Source organism: Thamnophis sirtalis, unplaced genomic scaffold (genome assembly GCF_051295495.1).
Source record: "Thamnophis sirtalis isolate CommonGarterSnake01/CBP01778 unplaced genomic scaffold, rThaSir2_p1.2 scaffold_15, whole genome shotgun sequence".
Lineage (NCBI taxonomy): Eukaryota > Metazoa > Chordata > Lepidosauria > Squamata > Natricidae > Thamnophis > Thamnophis sirtalis.
In genome coordinates, this window is record NW_028261395.1 from 38,535,075 (window position 1) to 38,555,088 (window position 20,014).

Below are 20,014 nucleotides of genomic sequence, written 5' to 3' on the forward strand. Positions count from 1 at the left end.
TTCTTCTCCACCAGCTTTTATAGACTGTTCGGGGGGGGAAGAACAAGGAGGAGGAGGAACGATGGGGTGAAATTCAGCCTAAAAGTCTCCACCAAGGCTGAGGACCAGGCAACATTGGATCATCAGGGAGGTCCTACTTATACCGAAAAGGGCAGGTCTGAGAAATGCCATAATTTAGTTATTCCAGTGTGTTTTGTGCAGGTTACTCAGAAAGTCATCAGGTTCTGTGTTTGGTTGGCAAAGAGAAATAGCTCAGCCAGGAATGCTTAATTCCCCGAGTCCTGTACAAATAAATAATTTCCTTTCCTCTTTCATCACTATTATTTTTCATCCTTTAAGAGGCGACTTCTACATCGCTGTGCAGAGTTTTTCCACACTCTTTCAGGAGTTTTGCTTGGCTGGCTTCCTGGAGTTGGCAGTAACCCCTAGCCAAAAAAAAAATGAAATTATGAAAATGCATGTAAAAAAGTAAAGGGTTCCCCTTGAACATATGTGCCAGTCATTCCCGACTCTAGGGGGCAGTGCTCATCTCCGTTTCAAAGCCGAAGAGCCAGCGCTGTCTGAAGATGTCTCCGTGGTCATGTGGCCGGCATGACTCAACGCCAAAGACGCCCAGAACGCTGTTCCCTTCTCACCAAAGTGGGTTCCTGTTGTGGCTCGGTAGGAGCCTTTGGAGCTGCTATCAGACTGACACAGAAATCTACTGTGAGTGGTTTCAGGATGCTCACAGGAGAAGATAACAAGCAGCTGGGGCTCGTTAAGGAGCTCCTCCTGTGGATAAAAGACTGATGGTGCCACGCCTTAGTTGCAGAAGTCAACATCATTCGTTCGTTAGTTCCGTTCCGTTCCTGTTCTAGTTCGTGTTCATGATTCAAGAAGCACTTGGATAAGTGATCTGCTTGATGTAAACCTGGTTTGCTGTGAGAGTTTATTTTTGCATTTGCTGTGTAACTTTTTGCCAGAGAATTTATCTATGTTTATTTTTGGGCTCGCAGCCAGCAAAAGCCGGGACTGATAAAGACATTCCTTTGCAAGCTGTGTGTGGCTGTCGTTTCTGAACGAGCAAAGAGGGGGGTCAGAACAGGATCCTATTTTTCTACTTGCATTTTTTACATGCTTTCGAATGGCTAGGTTGGCAGAAGCTGGGACAAGTCACAGGAGCTCATTCCGTTACGAAGCACTAGGGATTTGAACCGCTGAACTGCCAACCTTTCTGATTGACAAGCTTAGTGTCTTAGCCCCTGAGCCACCACATCCCTTGAAAATGCACGTAGGAAAACCCAAAACCTTTCAGTGGATTATGCACCATCTTTCAAAGTTTTGTAGCAATATCTTTTTTTTTTAATCTATTGCAGTGGAAACCAGAATGTTCCACCAGGAATACTTTTGCTCCCATGATAAAACCTATTTTCACCCGTGAATCTTTTCTGCCACGATAAATTGGTTAGTCTTTAAGAGAAGACTTAATGGCGGAGAAAAGAATTATTCCGATTTGAGAAAGAGAGTCTCTTACTCTATAAAAGGCCTTGGAGAAAATCGGCTATAAAGAAAATGCAGGGAGACAAAGCTGATAGGTCGATAAATGGATAATCCACGCTGCAAGACTTCACCCCTTGGGAGTTCCGCAGTGCAGCGTGTCACGTAATGTGGCATGGTGGTGGGCGAAGGAAAATGTGGATGAGGAAATACATTGAACCTGCACTAATGACCCTTGTCTTGGCATCTTCTGTGGCTTGCCTGCATTTATATTCCTTTTTAGAATTTTGGCCTGCCACCCTTTCTCTTATTTCATTATGCTGTTTCATTAGTATAGTCGATGGGAGGGGATAATAGAAGGAGTAGGATTGTGGAATGTATTGTTTTTCATTCTTTATTAGAAGCCAACATCATCCTTTGTTTCCGCACCTGACCGGAAGCAGTTGGGCGTAGACGCCAGCGTGGAAGAAGAAGATTGGACCATGTGATGGATTGTGGGTGTGGGGACAAGATCATGAACTTTTAACTGGGTGGGATTCTGACGTAACTTCCAGAGTTGGGATCCCACAGCACGATGCCAACATGCCTGCCTTATTAAATGGGAACTTTAAGCATAGATTTGCCTTCGACTCTGATTTAATTCTGCATGATATTTGGAATGCTGACACCTAGGGCTGGAAGGGACCTTGGAGGTCTTTTAGTCCAGCCCCCTGTCCAAAGCAGGAGGCCTTATTATAACCATTCCAGACACTTGCCTATGCAGTCTTTTCTTGAGGACTTTGAGCGATGGTGCACCCGTAACTCGTGGAGGTAATAAATTATAATTCTTTCAGATGTTTCTGTGACAACCCTGTGACCAGGACGGGCTCTTCTCCGGTGTGTCACTGGTGTTGATGGCCACGCAACCTGAGACAGCCTTGTTCTCTGCAAACCTCCCCAATCTTCTTTCCTAATGAGAGATGCCGGGTACCTCTTGTGGCAGGGAGTTCCACGGTTTAACTAATGCACAATCCAACTCCTCGCCACCCGCTTGATGAAATTCTCTGGGTTACCAGATTTAACAGATTAACAGAGTTGGAAGGGACCTTATAGGTCATCTAGTCCAACCCCCCTGCTCAAGCATGAGACCGTACACCATTTCTGACAAATGGGAGTCCAGTCTCTTCTTGAAAGTCTCAAGTGATGAAGCCCCCGCAACTTCCGAAGGCAACTTCTGTTCCATGGGTTGATTGTTCTCACTGTCAGAAAGTTCCTCCTTATTTCTAGGTTGAATCTCTCCTTGGTCAGTTTCCATCCTTTATTCCTTGTCTGGCCTTCAGGTGCTTTGGGAAATAGCTTGACACCCTTCCTCTCTGTGGCAGGACCTCAAATATTGGAAGACTGATATCCTGTCTCCCCTGGTCCTTCTCTTCACTAGACTAGCCATGCCCAGTTTCTGCAACCGTTCTTCGTATGTTTTAGTCTCCGGTCCCCTGATCATCCTGGTTGCTCTTCTCTGCACTCTTTCTAGAGTCTCAACATCTTTTTTATAGTGTGGGGACCAAAACTGGATGCAGTACACTAGGTGTGACCTTACTAAGGCTTTATAGAGTGGTATTAGGACCTCTCTTGATCTTGATTGTATCCCTCTGTTAATGCAACTGAGGATTGTATTGACTTTTTTGGCTGCCGCTGCACACTGCTGGCTCCTATTTAGCTGGTTGTCCACTAAGGCTCCAAGATCCCTCTCCCAGTTGCTGCTATTAAGCCTGGTTTCACCCAGTTTATATGTCTCCTTTTGGTTTTTCTTACCTAAGTGTAGGACTTTACTTTTCTCTACATTGAATTTCATTTGGTTAGATCAGGCCCAGGGTTCAAGTCTGTCAAAATCCATCTGGATCTTGAGCCTATCTTCTAGGGTGTTAGATATTCCTGCCAGATTTGGAATGCTTGTCTACATTTATGCACCTGTCCATTCCATCTGCACTTCGAAAAGGGTGCAAAGATAACAGATGAACAGAGCTGGAAAGGACCTTGTAGGCCATCTAGTCCAACCCCCAGATGAAGCAGGAGAGCCTGACAAAGGGCAGTCCAATCTCTTCCTGAAAGTCTCAAGTGATGAAGCCCCCACAACCTCTGGATGCTTCTGGTTCTCCTCTGGGGACGTTCAGTATTTTTTTTGTCCAAAGGAATTTAACACAATACAATAGCAGAGTTGGAAGGGACCTTGGAGGTCTTCTAGTCCAACCCCCTGCCTAGGCAGGAAACCCTATACCGTTTCAGACAAATGGCTATCCAACATCTGCTTAAAGACTTCCAGTGTTGGGGCATTCACAACTTCTGGAGGCAACTTCTGTTCCACTGATTAATTGTTCTAACTATCAGGAAATTTAGTTCTAAATTGCTTCTTTCCTTGATTAGTTTCCACCCATTGCTTCTTGTCCTGCCTTCAGGTGCTTTGGAGAATAGTTTGACTCCCTCTTCTTTGTGGCAGTCCCTGAGATATTGGAAGACTGCTGTCATGTCTCCCCTAGTCCTTCTTTTCATTAAACTAGACATACCCAGTTCCTACGACCGTTCTTCATTTACCTCTTCTACCTGGATCCAGGGGAGGGGCAGAGCAGGGGAAGTGAACAGGCAGGGGAAAAAATGCCTCTTTGCAGAGAAATTTCTCGGCTTCTCCTGGCCTGGAGTCGGCTCTTGGGACACAGAGGTGTTGAGGCGATGGGTACCGTCAAGTTCTGGGTGTTAAAAACGCCAGATTTTGTGCCAGGGCTATTCCCACTTCTCTTCGTGCAAATCATCCTTCCAATTTGTCATGCCGGGGAGGTGATGATGGGAGGGCGGGAGGGAGGGCGGGAAGGCTGTGGAAATGTCTTCCTCCGAAACCGGTTAAGTGGGTTCCTGTTTTTCTTGGGCTGTGGGGTGTCTCCCTCAAGAATGTCCATCCAGAGGTTGGATACCGGGTGACAGGGAGGGCGGGACAATCCCAGCAGCTTTTTGGAACATCCCCGGCGCTGAAAGAAAGACGCTTCGAGCAACACCTTGGGTTAATTTGTTGGTGACTCATTGGCAGGCATGGAAGTGGCTCCGTAGTAAAGTTCCCAGTTGGGACACCTGTCTGTAAAATCCTTCTCAAGGGGGTGACAGAGCAGCCAGCAGCCGCCTGGCGAGGGACAGTCTGCTTCCCAGGATGACGCGCTGCTGCCTCTAGTGGTGGGAGAGTGCCAAAGCGGGCAGGTACCTTGCCAAATTTAGGTATTCTTTATGGCTAATCCAGAATTCAGCCCCAAATGAGGGATCCTTGGTGCTCTCTGAGCTTGCTTGTTTTTTTGCAGGCGTTTCATGACCCTAACTAGGTAACATCATCAGTGCTAGTACCAAAGGAGGGAGGGAGGGTGGCAGGCAGGCAGGCAGGCAGGCAGGCAGGCAGGCAGGCAGGAAGGAAGGAAGGAAGGAAGGAAGGAAGGAAGGAAGGAAGGAAGGAAGGAAATTTGTAGCTCAGGGTAGAAATGAGGAGTCCTTGGTTTTCTCTGAGCTTGGGGGTTTTCTTGCAGACGTTTCATGACCCAACTAGGTAGCATCATCAGTGCTAGTAACTGCTGTTTGCTTTCAGCTAATACTTCTTTACTGATGATGTTAGCTAGTTGGGCCATGAAACGTCTGCCAGAAAACAAGCAAGCTCAGAGAGCACCCAGGACTCCTCAGGTCACCCCCCTGAGCTACGAATATTCTCCTTTATTCAGCCCCAAATTTCTGTTGCTAAGCGAGGCATTTGATAAGGCTTATCTGTGTCCTCAGGGTCACCTGAGTGGCATTCCTGGTTCCTGTAGTCTGCAATTTTCCCCCCTGGAAATTCATTCCTACTCCCCCACCATTCCAAGAGTCCTCATCCCAAATTGCCTTGCTAAAAGTCTGTAGAAATTCTCAGTCATCCAGGTCATGGTCCAGAGGTGGTATTCATCCGGTTCTGACTATTTCTGGAGAACCGGTAGCGGAAATTGTGAGTAGTTCGGAGAACCAGCAAATACCACCTCTGGCTGGCCCCAGAGTGGGGTGGAAATGGAGATTTTGCAGTATCCTTCCCCTGGAGTGGGGAGGGAATGGGGATTTTGCAGTATCCTTCCCCTGGAGTGGGGAGGGAATGGGAATTTTGCAGTATCCTTCCCCTGGAGTGAGGAGGGAATGGGGATTTTGCAGTATCCTTTCCCTGGAGTGGGGAGGGAATGGGGATTTTGCAGTATCCTTCCCCTGGTGTGAGGAGGGAATGGGGATTTTGCAGTATCCTTTCCCTGGAGTGGGGAGGGAATGGGGATTTTGCAGTATCCTTCCCCTGGTGTGAGGAGGGAATGGGGATTTTGCAGTATCCTTCCCCTGGAGTGGGAAGGGGATTTTACAGTAACCTTTGCCTGGAGTGGGGAGGGAATGGGGATTTTGCAGTATCCTTCCCCTGGAGTGGGGTGGAAATGGGAATTTTGCAGTATCCTTCCCCTGGAGTGGGGAGGGAATGGGGATTTACAGTATCCTTCCCCTGGAGTGAGGAGGGAATGGAGATTTTACAGTATCCTTCCCCTGGAGTGGGGTGGAAATGGGAATTTTGCAGTATCCTTCCCCTGGAGTGGGAAGGGGTTTTTACAGTAACCTTCCCCTGGAGTGGGGAGGGAATGGGGATTTTACAGTATCCTTCCCCTGGAGTGGGGAAGGAATGGGGATTTTGCAGTATCCTTCCCCTGCCACGCCCACCAAGCCACTGGTAGTAAAAAAATTGAGTGCCACCATTGTCATGGTTATCCTAAAGGTACTTTTGGGAGAACCATGACCTGGATGATTTAGAATCTCTACAGGCTTTTAGGAAACTCGAGAGTTCACAAAGTTGATACTATGTGGAACAAAACTGTGACTGAATCTCGGTGTTCTGCTTTGGATATAAATCCATGCAATGTGAATAATAAAAGAGAATAAAGAAAAGCTTTGGTTTTCGAATTCTGCTCTTAATGCCGAAAGAAGGATCAAAAGTTCAGCAGAAGGGAAAAGTTGGAGTAATTGGCTGAGGGTGCCCAATCTTTTTATTTATTTTACGTCCCCCTGAAAGCATTTAAATCCTGACTAACTATTTTTAAAAGCCATCTGTTTCCAAGAATGTGGAGGCTGCAAAATCTCTTATCCTTAGGATTTGTGACTCTCTCGATTCGGATTAATCGATTTTGCCATTTCATCAAAGGCTAATACCGTGATAAACAGTGGGTGGGTGGAAACTCTAAGCATCTCAGCCTCTGGCTATAAAAGGAGAAAAAATGTCGCTAGTCCTCAGGGGTAAGGAAGTTTGTAAACAGAGCTGAAATAAATAATCAAACAAGACTGGCTTATTTTCAGCCTGAGACTGAGAAAGGGAAATTGTTTTAAAGGAAATTGTTTAACCTAAAACCACTTTTGTTGTTGTTGTTAGCTGTGCAGTCGTGTCCAACCCATCGCAACCCCATGGACAACGTTCCTCCAGGCCTTCCTGACCTCTACCATCCTCTGGAGTCCATTGAAGCTCACGCCGGCTGCTTCTTCAGTGACTCCATCCAGCCACCTCCTTCTCTGCCGTCCCCTTCTTCTTTTGCCCTCCATCATTCCCAGCATGAGCCTCTTCTCCAGTAAGACCACTAGGGGGCAGCTTCTGCGAACAGAGCCTTACATCGTAGCACCGTTAATTCTTATCACATTTAATTTAACACACGCACAGAAACACACTGCAAAATAGACTTAGCAAGGCTGTATTCACAACTGGGATTTATTCCCAAGCCTTTGCAAAACCTGAAGTCTTTTCCCAGGGAGTCTTGTCCTTGGCATTGTAAACCAGGATTCGTGGTTTGTTGATTTCTACATTCTGCTGCACCCGAGAGGCCAGTCAAATTCATCCTGGCTTAGCAGAATAGGTTGTTGTTGTTAGTTGGGAAGTCGTGTCTGTCCGATTGCAACCCCATGGACCACGTTCCTCCAGGCCTTCCTGTCCTCTACCATCCTCCGGAGTCCATTGAAGATCACGCCTGCTGCTTCGGTGACTCCATCTAGCCACCTCCTTCTCTGCCGTCCCCTTCTTCTTTTGCCCTCCATCGTTCCCAGCATGAGGCTCTTCTCCAGGGAGTCCTTCCTCCTTCTCATTAGGTGGCCAAAGGATTTGAGTTTCCTCTTCAGGATCTGGCCTTCTAAAGAGCAGTCAGGGTGGATCTCCTCTAGGACTGACCGGTTGGATGGCCTTGCAGTCCAAGGGACTCAATGCAGGAGTCTTCTTCTCCAGCACCAGAGCTCAAAGGCCTCCATTCTATGGTGCCCAGCCTTCCTTATGGTCCCACTTTCACAGCCGTCCATTGCAACTGGGAAAACCAGCGCCTTGACTGTACGCACTTGTGTTGGCAGGAGGATGTCTCTGCTTTTTAGGATGCTGTCTAGATTTGCCATCGCTTTCCTCCCCAGGAGCAAGCCTCTTTTAATTTCATGGATGGACTTTGTCATGGTGGCTTCCTCTGTCTATCATGTGCCTTAGCTGTTGGTCACCCAGTCTTCAGATCGAATCCTACAGGAGCTGGCATTTCAGAAATGAGCCCAGCTTAGGATGATCGCCCCACCTTAATTCCCCTTAAGTGAGGTTATCCTGGTTGCCAGGATGAGCCCTTTCAATTCCGAGCAGCTGCTGGCTGGGCACAGTTCGGCATGTTTCCTGCTTGTTCCGTCGGATTGCATGCATTGTTTTTATTTAATTTTTAGAGTTCACTTCGGTTGTCTTTAATTGGAAGAATAAATGAATAAACGGTGACAAGGGAGGGGGGGGAAATCAACATTTGGCAGGGGTCCCGGTACCACCGTGGAGTTTTTACTATTTCTTTTTCTCAGCCTTTCGCCCCATATGACCGCCCCTACCCCCTTTTCAACACCCCACCGTGGCACGTATGTCTTAATTAAGGTATGGAGTTATCCACACGTCGGGCCCCTATTTTTAATCTTGGGGAGGTGCCAGAAGGATTGCATGATGGGGAGAAGGTGTTAGGTTAGTAGCTGATCTCCTTTCTCCTCTGGGATCTATTAGCAGTGTTTACCCCCTCCGTCCTAAACCCCCCTGCTTCCCTCCCGTTTAATTAAACCCCCAAATCCTTTTTCAAAAACGGGTTGGTTAAATAATGTGGATGAGATGAATCCAGAGAAAATTGCAAAGAGAAAACTGGCTGCAGGAGGTCTTAGAAGAGAAGAGAAGAACAGAACAGAGAACAGAAAAATAGAATAGAATAGAATAGAATAGAATAGAGGAATGGAATACAATAGAATAGAATAGACAGAGTAGAGTAGAAGAGAATTAGAAGAGATGAGAAGAACAGAACAGAAGAATAGAATAGAATAGGATAGGATAGAGGAAAGGAGAGGAGAGGAATGTAATAGAATAGAATAGAATAGAATAGAATAGAGAGTAGAGAGTAGAGAGTAGAGTAAAATAGAATTAGAAGAGAAGAACAGAACAGAGTACAGAAGAATAGAATAGAATAGAATAGAATAGAATAGAATAGAATAGAATAGAGAGTAGAGAGCAAAATAGAATTAGAAGAGAAGAACAGAACAGAGTACAGAAGAATAGACTAGACTAGAATAGAATAGAATAGAATAGAGGAATGGAATGGAGTAGAGTAGAGTAGAGTTGAGTAGAATTAGAAGAGAAGAACAGAACAGAACAGAAAACAGAAGAATAGAATAGAATAGAATAGAATAGAATAGAATGAGATAGGATAGAATAGAATGAGATAGGATAGAATAGGGTAGGGTAGGGTAGGGTAGAGTAGAGTAGAGTAGAGTAGAGTAGAGTAGAGTAGAGTAGAGTAGAGTAGAGTAGAGTAGAGTAGAGTAGAGTTAGAATAGAATAGAATTCTTTATTGGCCAAGTGTGATTGGACACACAAGGAATTTGGCTTTGGTCTGCAGGTAGAGTGCTTCTGGCGGTGGAGGATCTGTTCCTTCCCATCCTAGGGGAAGGTAAAGACCCTTCCCCAATGCTCCCACAGATTGACAGCTGGGGAGGGTGGGGAAAAGAGAGACAAAGAGAGGATATGGGGAGGAGGGGATGCAATAGTTTGGTGGCAGCTGGCTTGGGGCTGCTGCTCCAAGGGAGCCAACTCTGAGGCTGGGAAGGATGGTAGTTGTAGTTCCCACTTTTTTTTTCAGGAAAAGACCCTTTACGTTAGAAAGCCCTCCCTTCCCCATCCCGTTCTGCGTTATAAGTCGTTCCAGGCAGGGCAGGATACTGAAGTTGCAAGAAGAAAAAAGTTATAGAGGAACGATTTCAGTCGTCCCCCTCCCCACTTTTAAAGATACAAAAAAAAACACCTTTGCATTGGCAAGGGTTGAGCTTAGGGATCTGGTTGGGCAGACCCCAAAGCCCTCTGCAGCTGCTCAGAGGCACTGCCGCTTGCCTCTGCCTGCAGAGCGGCGGGTCCGGCCGGGCCGTGTCCTTGGCTGACTCCCCCACCCCCAGCCACCCACCCCCCGAGGCGGGGCCAGCAGGGACTGGCTTGGTAGCAGCCGGCGGGGCGCACAGCTGCTGCGCCCGGGGACCAGAGCGGATCGAGGGAGCCGTGCGCCTAGTAGGGAGGGAGATGATGCTGCGCGATCGGACGCTTCGGCTGCAGTTCGGCCACCGCCTGGAGGCGGTCTGCGTGTTGGGCACCCGGCTGTCCGTGGACGTCTTCGGGTGAGCAAGAGGCAGATGCGACCCCTTCCCCTCGGCTCATCCCCATCCCTTCCTTCCCAGGGCTGCAGTCCCTTCTCCCTGCTTTGGTGAAACATCAGTGGAACAGAAGTTGCCTCCAGAAGTTGTGAATGCCCCAACACTGGAAGTCTTTAAGAAGATGTTGGGTAGCCATTTGTCTGGAACAGTGTAGAGTTTCCTGCCTAAGCAGGGGGTTGGACTAGAAGACCTCCAAGGTCCCTTCCAACTTTGCTATTGTATTCTATTGTATTGGTGTTAAAGGTGCCTCCTTCAGAAAAAGGGGGGGGGAAATGAATCCAGATCTTTGCTACTACAGCTGGAGGAGGAGGAGATGTTTGTGTGTGTGTTTGTGTGTGTGTGTGTGAGAGAGAGAGAGAGAGAGAGAGACAGAGAGAGACAGAGACAGAGAGAGAGAGACAGAGAGAGAGGGAGAAGAAGAAGAAGAAGAAGAAGAAGAAGAAGAAGAAGAAGAAGAAGAAGAAGAAGAAGAAGAAGAAGAAGAAGAAGAAGAAGAAGAAGAAGAAGAAGAAGAAGAAGAAAGAAGAAGCCGCCGCTCTGCCATGGTTAGAGAAAACGATACATCAACCTGTGGAGTTTAAGCCAGAGATATATTTTTTTATTGGCTATTCTACCGGAGAAATACAGTAAAGAAGATTCATATTTGATTGTACAAAATAATAACAGCAGCTAGAATGGTATTTGCACAACATTGGCAAGCCGACAAAATCCCATCGGAAGTGGAGGCAATAAAGAAGGTATTAGACTGTGCAGAAATGAACAGGTTGACATTGAGAATAAAGGACAAGGAGGAATCTATACTACAGGATATGGGGGCGATTTTACGAGTGGCTTGGAAAAAAGATACAAATAGAAAGAAAAAGGAACAAAACATGAAATAAGTATCTCAGACAACACATGATTAATATAGGGGGAGGGGAAATAAGAAAATATCAAAATGTAAACATACAGGCGGAAAAATGATATGAATTGACATGTGGTAAATAACAATTACAAGAATTTCATATCTAAGAATGAATTTGAAAGGAAAAATAAAAAAAACTTTTTACAAAAAAAAGAGAAGAGGCCACTCTGCTGATGCTCAGAGGCACTTAGAGGTAATCCTCGGCTTACGACCGAATTGATTTATTTACAATAAAGAGAACGTGTATTTAATCATTCCTGTATGAACTACAGCTAGAATTGTACTTGCCCAACATTGGAAAAGTGTAGAGATCCCTATGGATAAGGAAAATATTAGAACGTGCAGAAATGAACCGATTAATATGAGCCATGAAGGAGAAAGAGCAAAAAAACTGAATATTATATGATTTGGGAAGTATTTTAACCAATGGCTGGAGAATAACAACCAATTTTGTTGTATTTATTTTGTGCAATGACAATAAAAATGATAATAATAATAATGATGATGATAATAATAATCATCATCATCATCATCATCATCATCATCCATTGGAATTTGTGCAAAAATTATAATATTAAAACAGCAACAAACTGGTGGGAACATCAGCCTGAAAAAGTCACCGAAGATCAGATGGTCAAGATCTTGTGGGATTTTCGTATACAAATGGACAAAATACTGGCGCATAATACACCAGACATCACACTGGTTGAGAAAAATAAGGTCACAATCATAGACATCGCAATACCAGGTGATAGCAGGGTCGCCGAGAAGGAACATGAAAAAATCGCAAAATACCAGGACTTAAAAATTGAAATTCAACAACTATGGCACAAACCAGCAGTGGTAATTCCAGTGGTAATCGGCACACTGGGTGCTATTCCAAAAGCACTGGAATTACATTTAAAACAGTTAAAAATTGACAAAATCACCATCAGTCAAATGCAAAAAGCCGCACTGCTTGGATCTGCACGCATATTACGAAAATACGTTACGACGTCCTAGGCCCCTGGGTGGGGCCCGACTAGTAATCAATGCCAAATCCGGCGAAACAACTGGCCGCTGTGATACAATTGTATAATAATAATGGAGTTTGGGAACGAAGAAGGCTACAAAATAAGTAGACAATATATGAAGATAAGAGATATAAAGAAGATGAAAACTGTTAGCATGCGTATGATGAGGATAAATGATGTTTAATGTGAATATGGTATCGTCTTTAGAAGATATTAAGAAGAAAAATGGAGAGTTTAAATGTTTAATATATTATATTAAGTTTAGGGAAATAATGTGAATGTGAGTGGATGTGGCAAATGGGGAACGATGTTGCCCGGAGTTGTTTGTACCCAGACTGAATAAGGAAAGATGGAATGTTTATCGTTGTAATTGACAAATATATTTTTATTTAAAAAAGAAAAGAAATGGGGTTTCCCCCCCTCCCCATATAAACACCATCCCCTTCCCATCCCCCAAGATTGGAAACCCCCTAGCTTAAATCCATACATTTTGCTATCCCGAGGCTGCTTATGGAAAGTATTTGGGGCAATTCCTTGAAAACAGCCACTTCTTCATCATCCCCTTTTCCTGAAACGTTAAACAGGTTAACTTTGCTTGAAAACAGCCACTTCTTCATCATCCTCTTTTCCTGAGATGTGAAATGGGTTGGCTTTGCATGCTTGTCCCAAATTTATTTATTTTATTTATTTGTTTTGTCAAGCGTGTATAAAATAATAGATATAAATACATACGAGATGATGAATACATGAAATGGGGACAAATAAATGGGGACAGTAGGACAGGGGCGGTTGGGCACGATGGTGTGCTTATGCACACCCCTTACAGACCTCTTAGGAATGGGGGGGGGGTCGACAGTAGACAGTCTTAGGTTAAAGTTTAGGAGGTTTGGGGAAGAAACCACAGTGTCAGGTAGAGCATTCCAGGCGTTGACCAGGGACGTGCAGTCAGTGGAGCCAGACCCTCACCACTGTCATCATGAAAAGAAAAAAAAATGTAAAAGGAAAAAGGCAAGAGCTGCTGAGATCAGGCTGAGGTAGTTGCTGCCAGAGTCACCATGGATGACTCTGCTTAGTGCTTAACTGTTTAAAAACGCCTCTAAAAAAGGGCCCTCTACAGGAGGTGGTAGGGGGAGGGAGAGAAAGAGGAAGGAGGGAAGGGAGAAGAAAAAGAAAGAAGGAAACTTATTTAGCAAAGGAGAAAAACAAATGCTGTCACTTTAAATTGGAACTGAGCATGCCTGGCTGTGGAATTCTGGGAGTTGAAGTCCACAAGTCTAAAAAAATTGCTGCCTCACCAGCCATAAACCTCACCGCACGTCACTGGCGTTGACCACTCTGTTGCTGAAGTCATATTTTCTGCAATCGAGTTTGGAGCAGTTTACTTTAATTTTGTGTTTAATTGTGTGCTCGTGTATTGTTGTGGTGGAAGCTGAAGTAGTCATTAACAGGTAGGACGTTGCAGTGGATAATGTTATGCCCTACGCTTAGGTCCCTTTCATTTCTTGAACGGAGATATTCGCGTCGGAGACGAAGTGTGCAACCAGTGTCCGTGCCTTTATCTCCCTAATGCCAGCCTCTCTTTTCACGGAATCTCCCTTGCCCTGGGCCCGGCAGTCTGCTTTGTATCTTATAAGTGATGACGGCGCTAGTCGTCACTTATAAAGCCCTTCATGGTATTGGACCTGGGTACTTGAGAGACCGCCTGCTGCCAATTACCTCCAATAGACCGATTAGATCCCACAGATTAGGCCTCCTCCAAATTCCATCTGCCGGCCAGTGTCGACTGGCGACTACCCGGAGGAGAGCCTTCTCTGTGGCTGCTACGACCCTCTGGAACGAGCTCCCCATGGAGATTCGAACCCTCACCACCCTCCAGGCCTTCCACAAAGCCCTTAAAACCTGGCTGTTCCGACACGCCTGGGGCTAAAGAGCTGTTGCCCCCATCTCGAATGGTATGACTGTTGTGTGTTTTAAATTATGCATTGTTATGCTTTGTTTTTTAAATTTTTTGTCTGTATCCCCCTTCCCTGGTTTGAGTTGTGAACCGCCCTGAGTCCCCTTCGGGGGAAAAGGGCGGCATATAAATATAATAAACTAAACTAATGCCAGCCTCTCTTTTTACGGAATCTCCCTTGCCCTGGGCCCGGCAGTCTGCTTTGTATCCTTTAGTGGCACTCGTTAGCCAGCCTGGCATGGCTAAATGGGCACTTGGCAGCTTCTCTGCAACTCCCTGAGATGTGAGGAGACCAGGGTGAGTCAGGCTGCTTAAGGAACGGCACCTGTTTGGGAGGGGGAGGGGGGTAAATGTCATTCCTGGAACCGAAGGTTTATTGGGCTGTGAGGTCATCTTGCACAGAACCTTCATCCAAACCAAGCTTAATAGAAGTGACTGTAAGAGGGATCTTGGAGTCGTAGTGGACAGCCAGCTGAATATGATCTAACAGTGTGCAGCAGCCAAAAAAGCCAATGCAATCCTAAATTGCATTAACAGAGGGATACAATCAAGATCGAGGGACACGATGGCTCCGTGGCTAAGACGCTGAGCTTGTCAATCAGCAAGGTCAGCAGTTCGGCGGTTCGAATCCCTAGCGCCTCGTAACCGAGTGAGCTCCCGTGACTTGTCCCAGCTTCTGCCAACCTAGCAGTTCGAAAGCACGTTAAAAATGCAAGGAGACAAAATAGGAACCACCTTTGGTGGGAAGGGAGTAGCGTTCGGTGCGCCTTTGGCGTTTAGTCATGCTGGCCACATGACCACGGAGAACGTCTTCAGATAGTGCTGGCTCTTCTGCTTTGAAACGGAGATGAGCACTGCCCCATAGAGTTAGGAACGACTAGCACATATGTGCGAGATGAACCTTTACCTTTACAATCAAGATCAAGTGAGGTCCTAATACCACCCTATAAAGCTGTAGTAAAACCACACCTAGAGTACTGCATCCAGTTTTGGTCACCACATTATAAAAAAGATGTTGAGACTCTAGAGAAGAGCAACCAAGAGGATTAGGGGACTGTAGACTAAAACATACAATGAATGGTTGCAGGAACTGGGCATGGCGGGTCTAGTGAAGAGAAGGACCAGGGGAGACAGGATAGCAGTCTTCCAATATTTGAGGGGCTGCCCCAGAGAGGAGGGGGTCAAGCTATTTCCCAAAACACCTGAAGGCCAGACAAGGAATAATAATGGGTGGAAACTGATCAAGGAGAGATTCAACCTGGAAATAACGATAAATTTTCTGATAGTGAGAGCAATCAACCCATGGAACAGAAGCTGCCTTCAGAAGTTGTGGGAGCTTCATCACTGGAGACTTTCAGGAAGAGACTGGACTGCCATTTGTCAGAAATGGTGTAGGGTCTCCTGCCTGAGTAGGGGGGATTTTACTAGATGACCTATAAGGTCCCTTCTAACTCTGTTCATCTGTTATCTGGAGACCAGAAGAAGTCAACTTTTCTTCTCAGAGAGGACCTTGCTTGGTGCAGAGTTGAAGGAGGAAGAGGTCCAGGATGATCATACCTCTTCTGGAGGCTGCTTATAAAAGAGGAGAAACCAAGAAAGTCACTTTTAGCTCTAAGGAGGAACTGGTGATTCCCAACCTTGGCTGTGAGGTCACCAAAAGGAGAACCTTCTCAGATCTCCTGCCATCAACACCCCGTCAGAAAGCGAGACACAACTTGGGCTTCACAATCCTTACCTTTCCCCATAATACCTTTTTGGCCTGGCTTCTTGGTAAGGAACAACAGGCAATCTGCAGGTACCCAGAACACATCTTGGTTGACCTCCCTTTGAAAATGTTCCCAGCCTGGAAAAGGAATATGAATAAAAGAACATAGGTTAAGTTTATCCAGATGACACCCTGTTAAAGGAAGGAGGGGAAAGAGGGAGAAAATAAAATAGTATTAATGTACAAATATATGTTTAAAAGATTTTACATGTGGAATTATCATCATGTAAAATAAGAGGAGGAAGAGGGGATTTAAGAGTGTTATGTAAATATAGAACCGGGTTTGCCCAAACGCCATCCCCGAAATACATCAGATCAAATAAAATATGAAAACTCAACAACGGAAGGAGGGAAAGGAGAGAGAAGGAGAGGGAAGAGGAGAGGAGAAGAAATGCTAAGGGAGGGAAAGAAGAAAGAGTAAAGGAGAGGAAGGAAGGAAGGAAGGAAGGAAGGAAGGAAGGAAGGAAGGAAGGAAGGAAGGAAGGAAGGGGAAGCAAGAGTAGGACAGAGGGGAGGAAGCAGAGGAAGAGGGGAGGAGTAGGGGAGAGGAAGGGGAAGAAGAAAAGAGAAAGGAGAGGAGGAAAAAAAGATGGTAGAGAAGAAGGGAGGGTAGGAGAAAGAGAGAGGGAAGAAGACAGGCTTGTTGTAATATAAGATGGATGGACGGGATGGCAGGAAAGCAATCTCGAATATATTATTATATTGTTAGGAGAAGAAAGGAATTATAAATGTTAAAGGATAATGTATAACACGAATAATACCTATGAGAAATGTGTATTTGTGAAATGTAAGTATGCATGGGTGAGTAAAATTTTAAAAAAAACTTTTCAAAAAGTAGTTTTTGGATGCCCACGTTGGGAGACAGACAGAATCGGCTGCCAGCCGTGCCTAAAAATGCTTGTTTATGGTGGATTGTCCTTTGTTCATTCATCCGAAGAGGCTCTGTGCCAAGACATTTTGGGTGCCACGGTCTTGCTCCTATTGTGCCGCTTTTTTCTGTTGTTTGTTTTAAACAAAGCTTGCACAGATGAGTTATGTCAGAGGGCGATTTAGTGCTCTCTGTGCAGAATAATAACAGAATTTTCCCAGCTTCGAATCCCTTCATCCTTCTCGGTCCCTTTCATTTATTTATCTAGAATGAAACCTTTTCACATGGGACGCGGTGACTTGGGGGGGGGGCTAAGATGCTGAGCTTGTCAATCAGAAAGGTGGTTGTGTTTTCTTAGCACGTAATTAACTAATTTGGGATTGAGGGAAAAGTCCTATAAATAAATCTTATTAATAAATCATTGTTTAAAGACGGCTATAAAGGTATAACATTGTGTGGGCCTGTGGAGAGGAGAGGTGAGATAAACAGTAAATAACTTTTAGTCAACTACAATAATAACAAGGAAATGTTAATGGATAATATTTAATGATACATACGGGTGTGTTATGGGGGGGATGCTTAGATATCTTACTTCTCTGAATTTGTTTTAGAATATGTCATAAAGGTGTAATGTTATTGGAGATCTATTGAAACTGCAAATGAATGCCAGTAGGTGGTTGCGTCTTTAAATATAAATGATTCTAGATAAAAACATGTTTAAATAATGGTAATCAAATGAGAATTGTGGTACAGGGATAGTAAAATACATAATTTTTTGTTCTTGACTTAAAATGTACAACTCAATTTGAATGAAGTATATGTAAGGATTGTGGAAGAAACGCACGGAATATATTTGTAACCAATCGATACGCTTTCTACAAGATGTAACGAAAGATTATTCTTTTTTGTGTGTGTGTTTTTGTTTATAAACAATAAAAACAATTTCTCAAAAAAAAAGGTGATTGTGTTCACTACTTACAATTATACGTAACGTTCAAATCATCCCACTCTTATACATTCGATTCATTATTGTCCTTTATATATCATATGATCAAACACTCTATTTCATAGCAAAAAACTTTCATAGCAATGACTATGACTTTCTAGTCATACATAAACAATTTCATTTCCAAGTTTTTTTGTTTTAACCATTGGTAAAACAAATCCCATACCTTATAAAATTGTTCATCCTCTTGTTCTCTAATTTCAAATTTAAGTTTACTCATTTCAGCACATTCCATTATTTTCCAAATAGTTTCCTCCTGTGTTGGTATTTTCCCATTTTTCCAATTTTTTGCAAATACAATTCTAGCAGCTGTTAAGACATTTACGATCAAATATTTCAAGTCTTCGTTGTTTGTTTCTGGTATGATTCCCAATAAAAAAGAGTTCTGGTTTAAATTGTATGTGTTTATGTATCATTTTCTCCAATCACATGTGGATTTTAGTCCAATATCTTTTAGCTTCAGGACACGTCCACCACATGTGGTAGTATGAGCCCGGCGTCTGATGACATTTCCAGCATTTTTCCAATTTCTTCTTACACATTCTTGCTATTCTCATTGGGGATAAGTGCCACCTTGTAAAACATCTTATACAAATTCTCTTTATATGCAGTTGACATTATGTATAATTGTAAGTAGTGATCATGTTATACTGGACAGGTTTTTGTATGTTAAATGGACTAATGCTGGTGTAATGAATAATTGATACATACATGAATTGAAATATTCAATAACTACTTGGATTAACAATGGAAAATTATTACTGGAGTTGAATATGTCACACTATAAGTATTGTGTCCTCTATGGATGATTGGTGACATTGTGGATAATTGAAAGTAATGATGTACAATATGAGTCGATGGAAAATTCTTTTATTTTGTAAAGCCAATAGATAGAGATAGGTGATTTTATAAAGATTTATTGTTACTTAATAGATAATTAAGGATTTAAGGAAATAAGATTTGTTTGAAATGAAGGAATATTAATGGTAACCTGAACACATAATGCTCAATGATAGTGATGTATTTAGTTATGTTTGATAGACAACCAGGGTTCTTATTTCTAATTGCAAAAACTGATGCACTAAAGCTTGTAACCAAACCACATGCTTGATGAAATTGAGGAAAGTTTTTTGTATGTGTTGTTTTGTCTTTGTTTGTTTTAATATATATATATATATTTTTAAAAAAAGCTATTTGTGGTTGTAAGTCGAGGACCGCCTGGGGCCTTCCTTATCTCGTCTCTGTAGCCCGTCGGGTGAGGAGACTGTGCATTTCCACCAATGGCGGGTTTCAAAACTTTTTAGAACCTCTTCTGTAGGTGTGGCCTGCTTTCTGGGTGTGACTTGCTGGCCATGCGACTGGGTGCCAACTTGTAAATTGTGGTGAAACTCACTTAACAACGCTCTTGCTTAGCAGCCAAAATGTTGGCTCAGAGACTCTGGCATTTGAAGTGTGCAAGTCTTAAATCTGTCAAGTTACAAGACCCTTGTACCCCTAACCCTTTAGAAAAAAAACCCCAGGGGTGTTCAAACTTGACAGCTTTAAGACTTGTGGACTTCAACTCCCAGAATTCCTCCTCCAGTTATATTGGCTCAGGAACTCTGGCACTGAAGTGTGCAAGTCTTAAAACTGTCAAGTTACAAGACCCTTGCACCCCTAACTCTTTAGAAAAAAACCCTAGAGGTGTTCAAACTTGACAGCTTTAAGACTTGTGGACTTCAACTCCCAGAATTCCTCCTCTTGCTCTTCATCTTGATGATGTGTGGACGGGCGGGGGGAGGGAGCTGGAACCGGTTCTAAATGGCACTGTAGATTTGTGGAACCTCTTATATAGAAGAGGTTAGAACTGGCAGGAACTGATTTCCCTGATCTCCACCCAGCAAGTGTTTGTCCTTTTCTTCTTCTCATCTTCCAGGGCTGCTCCGCCCGAAGCGGTGAATTTCAGTGTGAAACATTCACAAGATGTCAGTGTCGAAGTCATAAGCCACGATCAGTCGGATTTGGCCCCCGCCAATGGCACTAAGCAATGGCCGCTGGATCCCGCCACGTTCCTGCAGATCCAGATGGCCCAGCCGAGCGTGGAGACCAACGATAGCAAAGTAAGATCCGTTCTCAACCACAGCGTGTCTGGATTATTATTTTAAATGGGGTTATAATGGAGGACGCGGTGGCTCAGGGGCTAAGACACACTGAGCCTGTCGATCAGAAAGGTCAGCAGTTCAGCAGTTCGAATCTCTAGCGCCGCCGTGACACTTGCCTCTTGGGGGGGGGAAAAAGCCCCTTTGGGACAACCATGAA

General features: G+C 44.3%; 1 protein-coding gene across 1 annotated transcript in view; it reads left to right on the top strand.

Annotated features, from left to right (window-relative positions):
- The first annotated feature begins 10,027 nt into the window (after positions 1 to 10,027).
- Positions 10,028 to 20,014, top strand: part of PADI2 (peptidyl arginine deiminase 2) — a 44,924-nt gene continuing 34,937 nt past the window's right edge. The window contains exons 1-2 of the mRNA XM_087701958.1: positions 10,028 to 10,170; positions 19,632 to 19,815. Of these exons, the coding sequence (XP_087558084.1) occupies positions 10,076 to 10,170; positions 19,632 to 19,815 (279 nt within the window). The 5' untranslated portion in view covers positions 10,028 to 10,075. The remainder of the gene's footprint in view (positions 10,171 to 19,631; positions 19,816 to 20,014) is intronic.